We start from the raw sequence: 16,749 nt of genomic DNA on the forward strand, positions 1-16,749 counted from the left end.
CAGAGTAATACTGTTGCTATGCATTACAATAGCCTGCTCTATAAACGAGGTATAGATTTGATTCAAAGACAAAAGGTGATCCTTCCAAGATGTCAAATGGGCAAAGTTATTTTACTCTCACTTCCTAAATAAACTGTGATCAACTCACACTGAAATCATGTGCATGTCTGTTGTGACTATACTAGCAACCTGTAACAGCTGTATCAATCCTATGATCTACATCTTGAAGGGCAAGGACATGAAAATGTCATGGATGGAGGATATATTTGTCACAAAGGAACCAAACAAGTTGGAAGAAGTGAGTACTCCACTAAAATCTCATCATTCTGGGGTGGATGCCTGAGAAGAAACTGATTTTTCTTTATGTTGACTAATCCATTTTGACCTAAATGGTATATATATATACATAGATGTTTGTAATAACACATGCAGTAGTAATGGTACAATAATTTAGATGTATGATGCATAAATAGTGTTTATTATATCCATGTAGTTGGCACTTTATAATTTGTTCCTTGCAAGCTTTTATATTTGTATATTTTAAATACAACAAGTGTAATCCTACAAAAGTCAGGCTTTCCACTAATTCAGTGAAAACTGATGTAACAGTGCATGATGTTAAACCCTATAAAAACACAGAACAATAATTATTACAATATAAATGTATCACTAACTTTAAATCTTATAACTATATATCACCCATCAACAGCTATTTAGCACCTGACAATAAATACTTTCATAGAAACCAACTGAAATTACTGCAGCCATCAGGTTCAGAGTTCACAACCTTATGACACGCTGATGTAATATGCAACAACCACAAAATGCTCCCAAAATATCTTAAAATGTTTAATTTTGAAAATGATTTCTAAACACAAGACTTCTACAGACCCTACTCAAGACACCTGTACTTGTTTTTGTATATCTCCATACCTGAAATTGCACAATTTGAAGCCAAACTTTCATAAGAAATGAGTTGGAGAGATCAGGACAAGTTTTCTTACCATGTGATGGAAAATGCCTCACTTTACCAATAGGTGTCCACACCAAATGTGGCAAGGCAAGGGATGCAAAAACTGTGCTTTTCACTTCAATCACATGATAACATCACATGGCTTGGGGGAGGATACAATGCATATGATGCAAATGTGCTATATGGGATCTCATAGGGTTCTTAAAGGACACAGAAAGGAAATAAGTCAACCTGGATATGCCATTGACGAACAGAAAATCAAATAGAGTAATTTAAATCATTATGAATTGAATATCTTGTGGTTTTGCATTGTTAACAAACAATGTTAACTATTTCATATAGAACATATTATATCCTTCTTTGCTAATTTTATTCTATGTTTTGTTTGATTTATACTACTTGTTCTAAAATGATCACAAGACATAGTGGTGCTTTGCTCTGACAATCCCAGAACAGTTATTCTACTAGCAGCTCTACGCCATGCTCATCACACTGCATGGTGGTTTGCTCTTCTTGTTCTTGTTAATGCTCTTCCCTGCCAACCTCAAAACACACCACACTGGGAACAATATAGGATGTATACAATTGTATAACTCTCTTCAACCTGGCTTTCTGGCTTCAACCATTCAACTGATTTCAACGTCTGCTGTTTGCTTTAGATTCTTCCAGCTTCGCTCCTCTCGTGTTCATTTCCTTTTCCATACTCTGCACTCGAGTCCGTGCACACCACTCAAAACTGCCCTTGTCTCTTGTCTCTCCCTCTGTGTCCTTCCACACCCAGCTGCTCTTCTTCTCTAGTTTGATTAATCATGTCTTTTGCTACTCTAAATGATCCTGTAGTTGTGTGTAGCCTGCCCTGTGTGGACTGGCCTCCCATCCCGGTATCCCCTGCCTTGTGACCCGGGCCTCCTGCTTCCCATGATGCTTTAGTGTAAGGAGTATTTATTAATAACAGACGGATTGAAAAATCTTCCATATTGAATGTGAATGTTACCTTTTTATATATATATTTTTTTTTATTTGATGTATTTTATTATGGATGCTCTTTGTTTAATTAATACACTAAAAAATATAATGTTTTTCAATAATAAGCACAGCAGTCTTGGCTATGACATTTTTGCACAATCTGGAATTTCTGTGTGCTCACATAACCAGCAGAACCGCATCTTTGACAAACACATTGGTGCTCCTTGACTTTATTCAGTAACAAAATGCACTAATGTTACAATCACCGGCAAACTTTGTAAAACACAAATGAGAGCATTAGTCCAAGACCTTTCTCTGAAAGATGAATCACGTTCAGATGTAACTAGAGAGCTATGACTTCTGCAAACACTGGAGGGAGTCCAACACACAAATTCTCATGCAATTGTACGCATCATGGACAAGTGAAACATTGGGTGAAGATTACATATTAAAATTAGGTACGAGTCCTAATGCGTATTTCTGACAGTGGTTTCAAAAAAGGAAGTGGATTTATGGGGAAATATATATTCCAGCTGGTCTGTGAGTTGTCCCCCACACAAAGCGGAGGACTGTATTCTGTACTCCATTATTCAACCATTTGTTTGTGGTGAGTTTGTTTGCTTTTCATTGTTCACACTTTTAAATAGAATATGCACATAGATGTATATGTATGTCTACAAATAATGAAACAGATCTCATTTGTATCAACAGCAGTTTTCTGTGAGTTAATTGTCAATAGATAATACAATTTTGTTAACTGTGGCAAAGTTGTAAGATTATGGTGCAATTTCTTAAACTGTTAGTTACATGTATTCAGTTTAGCAGTTATTTTAAGAGATGTAAGTAATAAAACATGCTCATATTATTTTACCTTTTTCTTGGCAAAGATTTTTGGAAATTTTCCAAAACACACTATCATACAATGAAGTTTAACATTTATGCTTTATAATCTATAATCTAATTTTTATTTTTTTTCCAACCAAGTCCATACACCAGTGCAATATATATTAAATTAACCTAATGACATACAAGATCCTTATGCTTGATATAAGAAATTGCTGCCCAAGGTGTCTTTGTCAAATATAATTCTGCCTCACATAATTTTTTTTTTAACTTCAGATATAATCTCCAAGAAAGGTGTATTTATAATATTGATCTAGTAGAACAATTTGGGTTCTAGCTTTCAAAAACAGTTTGAGTTCTATGTATTTGTCATTATGAGACTCTGAACGAGAAATGATCAGTCTTGGTAATTGTGAAGAATCGTGTGATGTTTATAGAATCCTTCTCTGTTACAGTGACAGTATAACTGAATATATGCATTATAAAATTAATGCACAAACCCCTTCAGTCAAATCTCCTGCCTGACTCTGCTGCTCACCTCTTTAAACACAGCTGAACATACGAACAATTGCTGTTCTTTGAAGTGAGCTTTCTGTACTTTGAATTTCAGGTTGTTTTCTATAGACATGCATACTTTTACTAAGAAATATAATAATCATAATAATAATACATCTATTACATACAAAATCACAAACGTGAGTACTATATACTCCTTCACTGTATTATTGCACTTTGTTTGCACTTATGTTGTAAATCGCCCTGGATAAGGGCGTCTGCCAATAATTAAAATAATAATAATAATATTATTATTATTAATAATAATAATAATAATAATAATAATAATAATAATAATAATAATAATAATAATAATAATAATACTGTTTAGTATTTTGAGGTCAGTGATGTGATGTGAATCTATGTTCTTGTTTATTTTCTCAGGTATTGATTGATTATGGACCCAGTAGATGACTATGACTATGACTATTTCAATAATGATACTGATGCTGGTCCAGTGAAGACCAACACAACTTCCCTTCCCACTGGCTCTGCTGCCTGTACTGTAACTCTGCACAGCTCTGCATTTAGAAATGTGATCGCCGTGCTTTATTCCATTATTTTTCTCCTGGGGTTCTGTGGAAATGGCTTGGTGATCTGGATAACTGGCTTCAAGATGAAGAGAACTGTCAACACCACCTGGTTCCTCAGCTTGGCCATCTCTGACTTCTTGTTCTGTGTTTTCCTTCCCTTTAACATTGTGCATGTTGCCTGCGATTCGCACTGGTACTTCGGATTGTTAATGTGCAAGTTTAACGCCTTCATACTGTTCCTCAACATGTTCAGCAGCATCTTCCTCCTGGTCATCATCAGTATTGACCGCTGTGTGACTGTTGTGTTCCCAGTATGGTCCCAGAACTACCGCACACCACGGATGGCTTCTGTGATAGCCTTCCTTGCCTGGGTCACCGCTTGTCTTTTAAGTATACCGTCATTGATATTCAGGGACATTAAAACTAGTCGGGGGAAAACTTTGTGCTACAACAACTATGAAAACACAGATCATGAAAGTGTTGCTTTCAGCAGATTCGTCTTTGGATTTGTGATTCCCTTCGTGGTGATTGTCTTCTGCTACACTATCATCATCAGGAAACTGAAGAACAATCGGATGGCAAGATCTAACAAACCATTCAAAATCATGTCTGCCATCATCGCCACTTTCTTTGTCTGCTGGTTACCCTACCACATTGTCATAATGCTCGAGATAAACCACCATCGACACGACACAGAGATTTTCAAAAAAGCATTTAGTGCCATTGTTACTCTCGCCTTCGCCAACAGTTTCCTCAATCCCATCCTGTACGTGTTCATGGGCAACGACTTCAAGCAGAAGTTTAAGATGTCTGTCCTCTCCAAAATCGAGAACGCTCTGAGCGAGGATGGGCGCACCACAAGTAGGCGGCTATCGAAGAGCAGCTCGGTGTATGATAAAGGATCAACTGTCGTGTGAGAAACTTAAGTACAAAACACTGCAGTTGTTCTGCTACATATTGCTAACCCAGACCCTTCGAAGAAACAGAGCTGAGCAGATTCAAATATGATTGTATACATCACCCTGAAGTGTAAACATATTTCTGATACAAACTGTGGCAGTAAATGCATAATAGTTATATTGCATTGCCATTTTGATACATGATTAAGGTTTTTTGTATGTGCTAATAATACTGGAAAAACTGTAGAAGCTGCCTTTTTGAGAACTCAGTCTGTATAAACATTATACAGTACAATAAACAATGTATATTAATACTTAATCCATAGCATAACATTACACACAATAGAGGAGTGTTTTTCTATTATTGTCTAATTATTGTGCAAATGTCTACCATTCAACATTACTCTGAATACAAGTTTATATACTATTAACTTTAGCACTTTTATCATGATTTGTATCAAGCTGGTCAGTGTTTTTTATATATTTGATTGTCTTCCTGGAACTCTATGGTGCAGTGAAGGTGTATTATTTAATGGTGTTACTGAAGTGTGCAGGAAGATGACGTCGTATTTCTAACCACAGTGCTAGACAGTATTTACAGTTTACTTTATGCAGTGTGATTAAGTAAATTGTACGACTTGTAAAATAGAAATGTAAAAGTAAAATATCTGAGAGCTTCTATATAATATATGCTGTAGAGTAATTTAATGTATTTTTATTTATGCTAATGTATTAATATTTATCTGAATATTACATTCATTTTACTGAGCAAGAGCTAATCAATGGATTCAATTTCATACAAATACTCTCTGCTTACACTAGTATGTAGTACTATTTGCACAAACAGAAATTGATATAGGCTTTACTTATTGGGTAACCTGAGTGAAAATATAATCAAACATTTTCTAATGTTATAGACATATGTTTTGACATCTTACCTTACAATTGTAATGGATAATATGTAAGTGTTTTAGATTATAAAAGCACATTTCTGCTGCCATTCTCGAGAAACGTTTTCTAATAAAATACCATAGCACTGATGTTGTTATGACGGATGACACAGTTTTACTCATACATTTTCTGCAGAGTAATACTGTTGCTATGCATTACAATAGCCTGCTCTATAGATGAGGTATAGATTTGATTCAAAGACAAAAGGTAATCCTTCCAAGATGTCAAATGGGCAAAGTTATTTTACTTTCACTTCCTAAAAACACTGCGATCAACTCATACTGAAATCATGTGAATGTCATCCACGTCACTGTATTGTTTTTAATGTGAATGACTGGTTCCCTGATTCATGCAATACAAAATTGCATAACTGCAAGCTTCATTTTTTTTGTCCACTTGTGCAATTCCAGAAAGAGCAGTTTCCCTTGGCATGCGATCACCTCTTTGATCGGCCTTCTTGGGCTTTAACTGATAGTAACAAGTTTAGTTTGCCTGCAGTGCCACCGATGAGTTACAGCATGCATTTGTATGTTAACACTATCAAACCATTAAAAACAATCTCACTTAATAATGGCTTAAGTGGGATATTAATTGATTTGTTTATGTGCAATTTCAACTCTGTTGTAATGCCAAATAAATGTGTTAAATTTTAATCATTCAAGACAGTGGAATAGCTAATAATATATATCATACATATACATTCACCTAAAGGATTATTCGGAACACCTGTTCAATTTCTCATTAATGCAATTATCTAACCAACCAATCACATGGCAGTTGCTTCAATGCATTTAGGGGTGTGGTCCTGGTCAAGACAATCTCCTGAACTCCAAACTGAATGTCTGAATGGGAAAGAAAGGTGATTTAAGCAATTTTGAGCGTGGCATGGTTGTTGGTGCCAGAAGGGCCGGTCTGAGTATTTCACAATCTGCTCAGTTACTGGGATTTTCACGCACAACCATTTCTAGGGTTTACAAAGAATGGTGTGAAAAGGGAAAAACATCCAGTATGCGGCAGTCCTGTGGGGGTCGAAAATGCCTTGTTGATGCTAGAGGTCAGAGGAGAATGGGCCGACTGATTCAAGCTGATAGAAGAGCAACTTTGACTGAAATAAGCACTCGTTACAACCGAGGTATGCAGCAAAGCATTTGTGAAGCCACAACACGTACAACCTTGAGGCGGATGGGCTACAACAGCAGAAGACCCCACCGGGTACCACTCATCTCCACTACAAATAGGGAAAAGAGGCTACAATTTGCACAAGCTCACCAAAATTGGACAGTTGAAGACTGGAAAAATGTTGCCTGGTCTGATGAGTCTCGATTTCTGTTGAGACATTCAGATGGTAGAGTCAGAATTTGGCGTAAACAGAATGAGAACATGGATCCATCATGCCTTGTTACCACTGTGCAGGCTGGTGGTGGTGGTGTAATGGTGTGGGGGATATTTTCTTGGCACACTTTAGGCCCCTTAGTGCCAACTGGGCATCATTTAAATGCCACGGCCTACCTGAGCATTGTTTCTGACCATGTCCATCCCTTTATGACCACCATGTACCCATCCTCTGATGGCTACTTCCAGCATGATAATGCACCATGTCACAAAGGTCGAATCATTTCAAATTGGTTTCTTGAACATGACAATGAGTTCACTGTACTAAACTGGCCCCCACAGTCACCAGATCTCAACCCAATGGAGCATCTTTGGGATGTGGTGGAACGGGAGCTTCGTGCCCTGGATGTGCATCCCACAAATCTCCATCAACTGCAAGATGCTATCCTATCAATATGGGCCAACATTTCTAAAGAATGCTTTCAGCACCTTGTTGAATCAATGCCACGTAGAATTAAGGCAGTTCTGAAGGCGGAAGGGGGTCAAACACAGTAATAGTATGGTGTTCCTAATAATCTTTTAGGTGAGTGTATACACAGCTCTGGAAAAAAATAAGAGACCACAGCAAATGTTTCTTAAATCAGCATCTCTACATGTATGGCAGCCATTCCATTCCATTCATATTTTTATTTGGAATTTGGGAGAAATGTTGTCAGTAGTTTATAGAATAAAACAAAAATGTTCATTTTACCCAAACACATACCTACAGTATAAATAGTAAAACCAGAGGAACTGATCATTTTGCAGTGGTCTCTTAATTTCTTCCAGAGCTGTATATATTGTGATATAGTGCTGATTACAACACTACTTGGCCGGAAGGCTAACACTACACCTCCCAGAAGCCCTAAGTGGATGAATCATTCTTTGGAACCACCTGACCAGCTGGATGCCCCTGATTGACTGATTTCTTGCATAAAAGCAGGAAGTTGGACAGTGAAGATAGCAGTAGAGAAATGATTCAGAGAGTAATCCAAAGTCCATAAGTAGATGTTCATTAGCAGTAGTCCTCAATTCTGTTTCCATGTCTTCTGTTTATATATGAAATTCCTGTACACACTTTGCTGCCTAAGAAATATGCTCACATAACCAGTATAACAGCATTTTGACAAACACATTGGTGCTCCTTGACTTTATTCAATAACAAAATGCATGCACTTTAAAATCACCTGCTAATTTTGTAAAACACAAATGAGAGCATTACCCCTACACCTTTCTCTAACAGATAAATCCTGTTTAGATGTAATTGAACAACTATGACTTCTGCAAACACTGGAGGGAGTCCAACACAAATTTTCAGAAAATTGCAAGTATGGTGGACCATTTGAATCATTGGGTGAAGATTATAGATTAAAATTAGCTACAAGTCCTAATGCGTATTTCTGACAGTGCTGTCAAAAAAGGATGTGAAATATGTACTTCAGCTAGGCTGTGAGTTGTCCCCCACACAAAACAGAGGACTGTATAACTCATTGTTCAACCATATATTTGGGGTGAGTTTGTTTTCTTATCATTGTTCACGCTTTTAAATATAAAATGCACATACAAGAATATGTATATCTACAAATATTGAAACATATCAAATTTGTACCAACAGCACTCTTCTGTGAGTTAATTTTCACTAGATGATATAATATTGTTAACTGTGGCAAAGTCTTAAGATTATCATCCAATTTCTGAGTAAACTGTTAGTTACGTGTATTTAGTTTAACAGTTATTTTAAGAGATGTATTCCTTTATAATCATCAGACATGCTCGTATTAAAACTTTTTCTTGGCAGAATTATTCGAACATCTTCAAAACACATTATTGTACCATGAACATTTATGCTTTATCATCTATTTAAATGCAAAGTTGTTTTTTAATCCGCCAAGTCCATACAACAATATAATATATATTCAGTTACCATAATGACATACGAGGTCCTTATGTTTGATACAAGAAATTGCTGCCCATGTTGTATATAGTTCTGCCTCATATCACTTTTTTTTTTTTCAAATCTAATCTCGAAGAAAGGTGTATTTATAATATTGATCTAGTAAAACAATTGTGTTCTGCCAACGTTGTTTTAGCTTTCAAAAACAGTTTGAGTTATATGTATTTGTCATTATGAGACTCTGAATGAGAAATGATCAGTCTTGGTAATTGTGAAGAATCGTGTGATGTTTATAGAATCCTTCTCTGTTACAGTGACAGTATAACTGAATATATGCATTATAAAATTAATGCACAAACCCCTTCAGTCAAATCTCCTGCCTGACTCTGCTGCTCACCTCTTTAAACACAGCTGAACATACGAGCAATTGCTGTTCTTTAATGTAAGGTTTTTGTACTTATGAATTTCAGGTTGTTTTATATAGACATGCATACTTTTACTAAGAAATAGAATAATCATAATAATAATACATCTATTTCATATAAAATCACAAATGTGTGTACTATATACTGTTTAGTATTTTGAGGTCAGTGATGTGATGTGAATCTATGTTCTTGTTTATTTTCTCAGGTATTGATTGATTATGGACCCAGTAGATGACTATTCCTATGACTATGACTATGACTATTTCAATAACGTTACTGAAACTGGTCCAGTGAAGACCAACGCAACTTCCCTTTCCACTGGCGCCGCTGCCGGTACTGAAACGGCCAGCTCTGCATTTAGAAATGTGATCGCCGTGCTTTATTCCATTATTTTTCTCCTGGGGTTCTGTGGAAATGGCTTGGTGATCTGGATAACTGGCTTCAAGATGAAGAGAACTGTGAACACCACCTGGTTCCTCAGCTTGGCCATCTCTGACTTCTTGTTCTGTGTTTTCCTTCCCTTTTACATTGTGCATGTTGTCTGCGATTCGCACTGGTACTTTGGATTGTTAATGTGCAAGTTTAACGCATTCATACTGTTCCTCAACATGTTCAGCAGCATCTTCCTCCTGGTCATCATCAGTATTGACCGCTGTGTGACTGTTGTGTTCCCAGTGTGGTCCCAGAACTACCGCACACCACGGATGGCTTCTGTGATAGCCTTCCTTGCCTGGGTCGCCGCTTGTCTTTTAAGTATACCGCCATTGATATTCAGGGACATTACAGCTAGTCGAGGGAAAACTTTGTGCTACAACAACTATGAAAATGCAAATCATGAAAGTGTTGCTTTCAGCAGATTCATCTTTGGATTTGTGATTCCCTTTGTGGTGATTGTCTTCTGCTACACTATCATCATCAGGAAACTGAAGAACAATCGGATGGCAAGATCTAACAAACCATTCAAAATCATGTCTGCCATCATCGCCACTTTCTTTGTCTGCTGGTTACCCTACCACATTGTCATAATACTCGAGATAAACCACCATCGACACGACACCGAGATTTTTAAAAAAGCAGTTAGTGTTGTTGTTACTCTTGCCTTCGCCAACAGTTTCCTCAATCCCATCCTGTACGTGTTCATGGGCAACGACTTCAAGCAGAAGTTTAAGATGTCTGTCCTCTCCAAAATCGAGAACACTCTGAGCGAGGATGGGCGCACCACAAGCAGGCGGCTATCGAAGAGCAGCTCGGTGTATAATAAAGGATCAACTGTCGTGTGAGAAACTTAAGTACAAAACACTGCAGTTGTTCTGCTACATATTGCTAACCCAGACCCTTCGAAGAAACAGAGCTGAGCAGATTCAAATATGATTGTATACATCACCCTGAAGTGTAAACATATTTCTGATACAAACTGTGGCAGTAAATGCATAATAGTAATATTGCATTGCCATTTTGATACATGATTAAAGTTTTTTGTATGTGCTAATAATACTGGAAAAACTGTAGAAGCTGCCTTTTTGAGAACTCAGTCTGAATAAGCATTATACAGTACAATAAACAATGTATATTAATACTTAATTCATAGCATAACATTACACACAATAGAGGAGTGTGTCTATTACAGTCTAATTATTGTACAAATGTCTACCATTCAACATTACTCTGAATATAAGTTTGTATACTATTAACTTTAGCACTTTTATCATGATTTGTATTAAGCTGGTCAGTGTTTTTTATATATTTGATTGTCTTCTGCTTCCTGGAACTCTATGGTGCAGTGAAGGTGTATTATTTAATGGTGTTACTGAAGTGTGCAGGAAGATGACGTCGTATTTCTAACCACAATGCCAGACAATATTTACAGCTTACTTTATGCAGTGTGATTAAGTAAATTTTAAGACTTTAAGAGCTTTTATATAATATATGCTGTAGAGTAATTTAAGGACTTTGTTTTTATGCTAGTATAAAGATATTTCTCTCAAAAATACATTCATTTTACTTTGCACGACTTTATCAATAGATTCAATTTCATACAAATACTCTCTCTGCTTACACCTACACAATATTAGGCAGGTGGTCATAATGTTATTGACATTATGACATAACATTTTGACCACCTGCCTAATATTGTGTAGGCCCCAAAACAGCCCTGACCCGTCGAGGGAATTTGGAGGCCAAGTCATCACCTTGAACTCGTGACTCATCAGACCAGGCCACCTTCTTCCATTGCTCCGTGGTCCAGTTCTGATACTCAAGTGCCCATTGTGGGCACTTTCGGCAGTGGGTGGCAAACACAGTGACTCATTAATATCTTGATATATTTTATTTCAGCATAATGTATATCTTCAACATGTGTAAGCTTCCATTTCTGTTTTTTAAGTGATGGTGAGTCTGCAAAATGTGACAATAATAAAAGTCAAAAGGGCCTGTCCGACTGAGAGCACCACCTTTATAGCCTTCATATCTGGAGATTTCAGAACATAATACTGAAAGCAGACATGGAAGAGGCACTGCAGTAAAAATATGGTTAACAACTGATCTGTTGATGTTGTTAACATCGAGTTTAACACTTCGGAGCAATTCCCAGGGTGACAAACTCTTGTAATCAAATTTGTAGTTTAAAATGTTACAATACACATTTTGCCAAAATGTATTTCTCATCTCATCTATTCTAGCAAAGAAAGGTCAAGCTCAATCATTCAGCCAATGGAACAGCTAATATTTTAATAGGGAAAGGAAAAAAATGCTTATTGAAATTTTTAAAGCGTGGCATTGACGTTACAGTGCATCGTGTCATGAAGGCCCAATCAATCAAAGACCTGCGGAGAGAGAGCACCATGCTATAAAACACACACTTCAGGATTATTTAGAAGCAGACACCATTTATAAATTAATATACCTGTGGATGTCTTCATTGTTAAGACAGATATATCCTGTTTCGAATTTGTATACATAAGAAAAGCAAGACGTTCAATCCTGCATTTGTTGTTTCAAGATCGGTTTTGGCTATTTTGTCCCTCTGCACACAACTTAGTGTTCCAATATTCAAGTTCGCAAAACCAAAGTCCTTAAGCATCTTCATAAATGTGCGATATTTTTGTGTTTGTGTTTACATATAATAAAAATGTGTTACCAGATAAGAAGAAAACAGGAAGACATGACAGAAATGTGTTTCAGTTCCTCTCTTTCTAGCTCACAGTTTTAACTATCCAGCATTCTGCTCACTGTACTGCATTGGTGCCTAAATGCACAAACTACCAGACATCAGACATTATAGAATTCATATTTACAGGTGAATTTAAGCCCCCAAATGAAACTTATAAACACTGAATGGTGATCGGATGTCCCTTGTTCTAGTGTATTTTTCTGTGCAGTGCTGGCAGCTTGACATTCAAATATGACATAAAAAGCACCGGTTCTTTCCCATTTATGAGACTGTAGGGGGAATCATCAAGAGGCACACTACATAACTGCATTTATGGAAGACACTCATATTTACAGTAGTTGCCACATCAGGCTTATACAGATATATTTCTTTTCTTAACCAGCCCTGTCTCACTTCTGTGGTATTTTAAACAACAAAATTCAAGAGCTAGTATTTGACTTTGCTACAAGCTTGTGCTGCCTTGAGCAAAGAAGCTGAAGATTGTTCCACTTCTCTGGGCCTGCTCACTAGGTTTTATCAGCTAACAAAGCCAAAATCAGAGAGATGGCCCTCTCAGTTCAGCTTTTCAGAGGTAATTTCTTGATTTCTTCCTCCTCTTATAGGTCTTGGGGGTCGCCAATCAGAAAAATTATCAATCAAAATCATTCCTGAGGTTTTATTCTCCACGTATGTAAAAAGATCCCTTGCTGTTTTCTTATTTCTCCACATTAATATTTAACGGTTACGAAACTAGGAAATACAGCAAATGTCTGCAATCCTATGCACTCAACAATGGACTCATTATGTTTTTTTTTTGGGGGGGGCAGATGCATCAAAAACCCTTGTGCACTCTAAATTACATCTTGATGACAGCTGCCTAAAATAAAATTTTCAAGGTATTAAATTATTCTGTGAAGTCTAATACAACGGTAGTAGAAAATGTATTTTGCCTGGCACCATTATTGCATTCCTTGTGCAGAGCATTCGTGCACTAGTTTCCACACACTGGACACATAATCAGGGGAAAAAAATCTAATACAACACTTCAAGTTTGTGCTCTGAATGATTTGTCTTCAAAAATGGGGTGTATTTTTAATATTAGAGAAGCACTTTCATCAGAAGCCTTGGAGCGGTACATTTGCACAGAGATTGAAATATATTCAGATACTGAATGTAACTGATTTTGGGGGGGAGGTGATACTATCCGAAGAAGAGAGCAGCAATGGGTTAATCCTGGTAGATTCTAAACACGAAATGAGCTGAAGCCATGGAAACCACAGAGCAGAATAATAGAATTTTCAAATGCAATTCCATTGATTGAACTGACATATTCTTGTAAGACACTCTTGTAAGACAGTATGTTATTGTCAAGACCATGTTGCAGATATCGGCGTGAACTGCTCTGGCGCCTAATGGACCATGGAAAATAAAGTAATGAGTTCTTTCCTTCAGACAGCTGACCACATGACCAACCTCAAAGGCAGTTTATGAGGTTACAGCCGTTTCTCATTGCTTGGAACTCCATTTGTGATCCTTTAAATCTGGCTATAAAGGCAGTATTTATCATGTCAAATAAAATAAACCTGTATATTAGGGGGTTTAATCTGGACATTTGTATTCTAATCAATGAATCATGACAGTGGATTTATCAGACATGAATTTGTATTGAAAAACACAGTGTTAACATATAAATACCAACCAATCAGCTATACAGAGAAATAATGAGTCTTTATTCTTGTACCAGTTTTCTATTTAGATTTCAGAGCCATAAGTAAGAACTGCTAGGAAGCATGTATAAATGTATTTTGAAAATGATTATTTATTTCAACATTAGTGGTGACCTTCTTCCTTTTTGATTGTTATTGTTGTTTTACTGTCCTGTTTGTCTGCTGAGAAAATGTGGTCGTATGACCTAAAGCCACATCTTGAAGGACTCAGCAGTTTTCAGAACGGCAGAATATATATATATATATATATATATATATATATATACAGCCCTGGAAAAAATTAAGAGACCACTCCACTCTTAATTGTTTGCAGAGCTGTATATTAGAGCATCCATGCCTGCAATGTTCATGATTTCATATATATATATATATATATATATATATATATATATATATATATATATATCACCATCATCATCTGCCTACAGTTAGGTCCATAAATATTTGGACAGTGACACAAAGGAAACAGTCAAGATGTGCTTGAAGTGTAGACTTTCATGTTTAATTTGAGGGCAGTTACATCCAAATTGGGTGAAAGGTTTAGGAATTACACCCATTTTTATATGTGGTCCCCCCAATTTTAGGGGCTCAAAAGTATTTGGACAAACTAACATAATCATGAATTAAATTGTGAGTTTCAATACTTGGTTGCAAATCCTTTGCAGTCAATGGGTGCCTGAAGTCTGGAACACATAGACATCACCAGATGCTGGGTTTCTTCCCTGGTGATGCTCTGCCAGGCCTGTCCTGCAGCTGTCTTTAGTTCCTGCTTGTTCTTGGGGCATTGGCCTCCCAAAGATGTTTATACTTGCTTCGATCTACAGCTTCTCTTTTCCATGTAATGCCTGCAATTTCACGATTTCATCTTCCCATCTTTCATGTGGTCGTCCTCTAGATATTTTTTTTCATTTTTTGGGATCCATTCAATAGCTTCCTTCTGTGATCTGTTCCTTTTGCAATGTGTCCGGCCCATTGCCATTTCAACATTCCTATTCTTTCAGTGATGTCACATAATTGAATTTGTTCTTGGATCTGGTCATTTATTTTTCTAACTTTTTTGTTATTCCAAGCACACATACACACACTCTCACACACACACATATATATGTATACCTGAATTTAAGGAGACACAGAAGTTATGTTTCTTGATTGACAGTTGGTTTTGAACTTGTTGGCACATTTTGTTAAGTTTAGTGACAGATTTTGCCGACTTCAGCTGCTGTCATGTGTTGTTGTGGTGGTTTTTTTTTTTGCTGCATAAGCACATACTACCCAGTTGCGGTCAGTGAATTTTCCTTTAACCCAGAGAACATCATGAGCTATTGTAATCTTCCTTGCAAGACATGTTTTATGGTGACTGATGTTACATAAACAATTCAAGATCATGATGTCTCAAGTGGTGGAAGATCTGTTATTTTCAATGCATACATTTTTTATGTGCAAAACCAGGCAGAAAAATGGCCCGTCTGATTTGTTGTTCAGTATTATTATATCCTGAGCTGTATTCACAAAGAGAATGTGTATTTGTATTTATTTGTTTATTTGACAGGGACAGTGCACATTGATAAACATTGCTGTAAATGTGCCAGAGTTAGCCAAATGGCACATTTTTATCTGTAGTCCCCATGAATTCCTAAAATGTGGATTTCAAACAAACACAGACTTAATTTAGACAGAAACACAAGTAAATGGTTCTAACTTCCCCAACAGCCTTACGTAAGTATATTATTTTAACACTTTACAAAAACTGTCTGAAAAGAAATATATTTTTAGGGCAGCATTTTGCTTAGAGACATTACTAGAAATATCTGCAGTCGCAACCGGTCTTTTACATGATCTTCTTTGAACTACGGTCAGATATAAGGCTGCCAGACTTCACACTCAGCTTCAGAAACTACAGTTTTTAATATTTCTCTTGTATATCTTGTGGCCATCAATTGTGATATCCAAACATATTAGACAGAATAGCATTAGAATTTGCAGCAGGTGAGTGGGTTGACACTGACCCTGAAAATAAAATACATTTTTGATTTAGATGCCACTTAAAAAATAAATAAATAAATCATCCTTGCCAGTGAATTAATGGTTTCAAAACCACCCCCACAGATTAGGAGTAGAATTACAGCTAATGCTAAAAGATGTACTTGTCTCAGCGGTATTCTCAGCTGAACTTTCTAGGCTTTTCCGCCCAATCGTTTCCTCTGCGGCTGTATCGGGGGTCTTGAAGAAGAAACACACAGGGGGGTTGCAGTCTCAATTATTTCTGTGAGCATACAGTAGATAGATAAACAGGAAAAACACATTTTATGCCAATTATTGCAGAATGTTTAAGACTTAGACACCTGGGTGATGTCCCCCGAGGGAGTCCTGGACATACTCCACTTACATTAATTACTTTCAGACTCATATGACACCAATAATAGGACGAGAGCACCTGGGGACTCTCACAGCTAGAACGACGGGA

The 16,749-nt window shown here is 36.8% G+C and overlaps 2 protein-coding genes across 2 annotated transcripts; both read left to right on the top strand.

Annotated features, from left to right (window-relative positions):
* Positions 1 to 2,385: 2,385 nt before the first annotated feature.
* LOC136712886 (chemerin-like receptor 1) lies at positions 2,386 to 6,373 on the top strand. The gene is made up of 2 exons (XM_066689703.1): positions 2,386 to 2,546; positions 3,722 to 6,373. The coding sequence occupies exon 2, from the start codon at positions 3,735 to 3,737 to the stop codon at positions 4,785 to 4,787; it is 1,053 nt and encodes a 350-aa protein (XP_066545800.1). The 5' UTR covers positions 2,386 to 2,546; positions 3,722 to 3,734; the 3' UTR covers positions 4,788 to 6,373.
* Positions 6,374 to 8,538: 2,165 nt separating this feature from the next.
* LOC136712961 (chemerin-like receptor 1) lies at positions 8,539 to 12,567 on the top strand. The gene is made up of 2 exons (XM_066689807.1): positions 8,539 to 8,602; positions 9,616 to 12,567. The coding sequence occupies exon 2, from the start codon at positions 9,629 to 9,631 to the stop codon at positions 10,688 to 10,690; it is 1,062 nt and encodes a 353-aa protein (XP_066545904.1). The 5' UTR covers positions 8,539 to 8,602; positions 9,616 to 9,628; the 3' UTR covers positions 10,691 to 12,567.
* Positions 12,568 to 16,749: the final 4,182 nt, after the last annotated feature.

This window comes from Amia ocellicauda, chromosome 17, assembly GCF_036373705.1.
Source record: "Amia ocellicauda isolate fAmiCal2 chromosome 17, fAmiCal2.hap1, whole genome shotgun sequence".
Classification (NCBI taxonomy): Eukaryota; Metazoa; Chordata; class Actinopteri; order Amiiformes; family Amiidae; genus Amia; species Amia ocellicauda.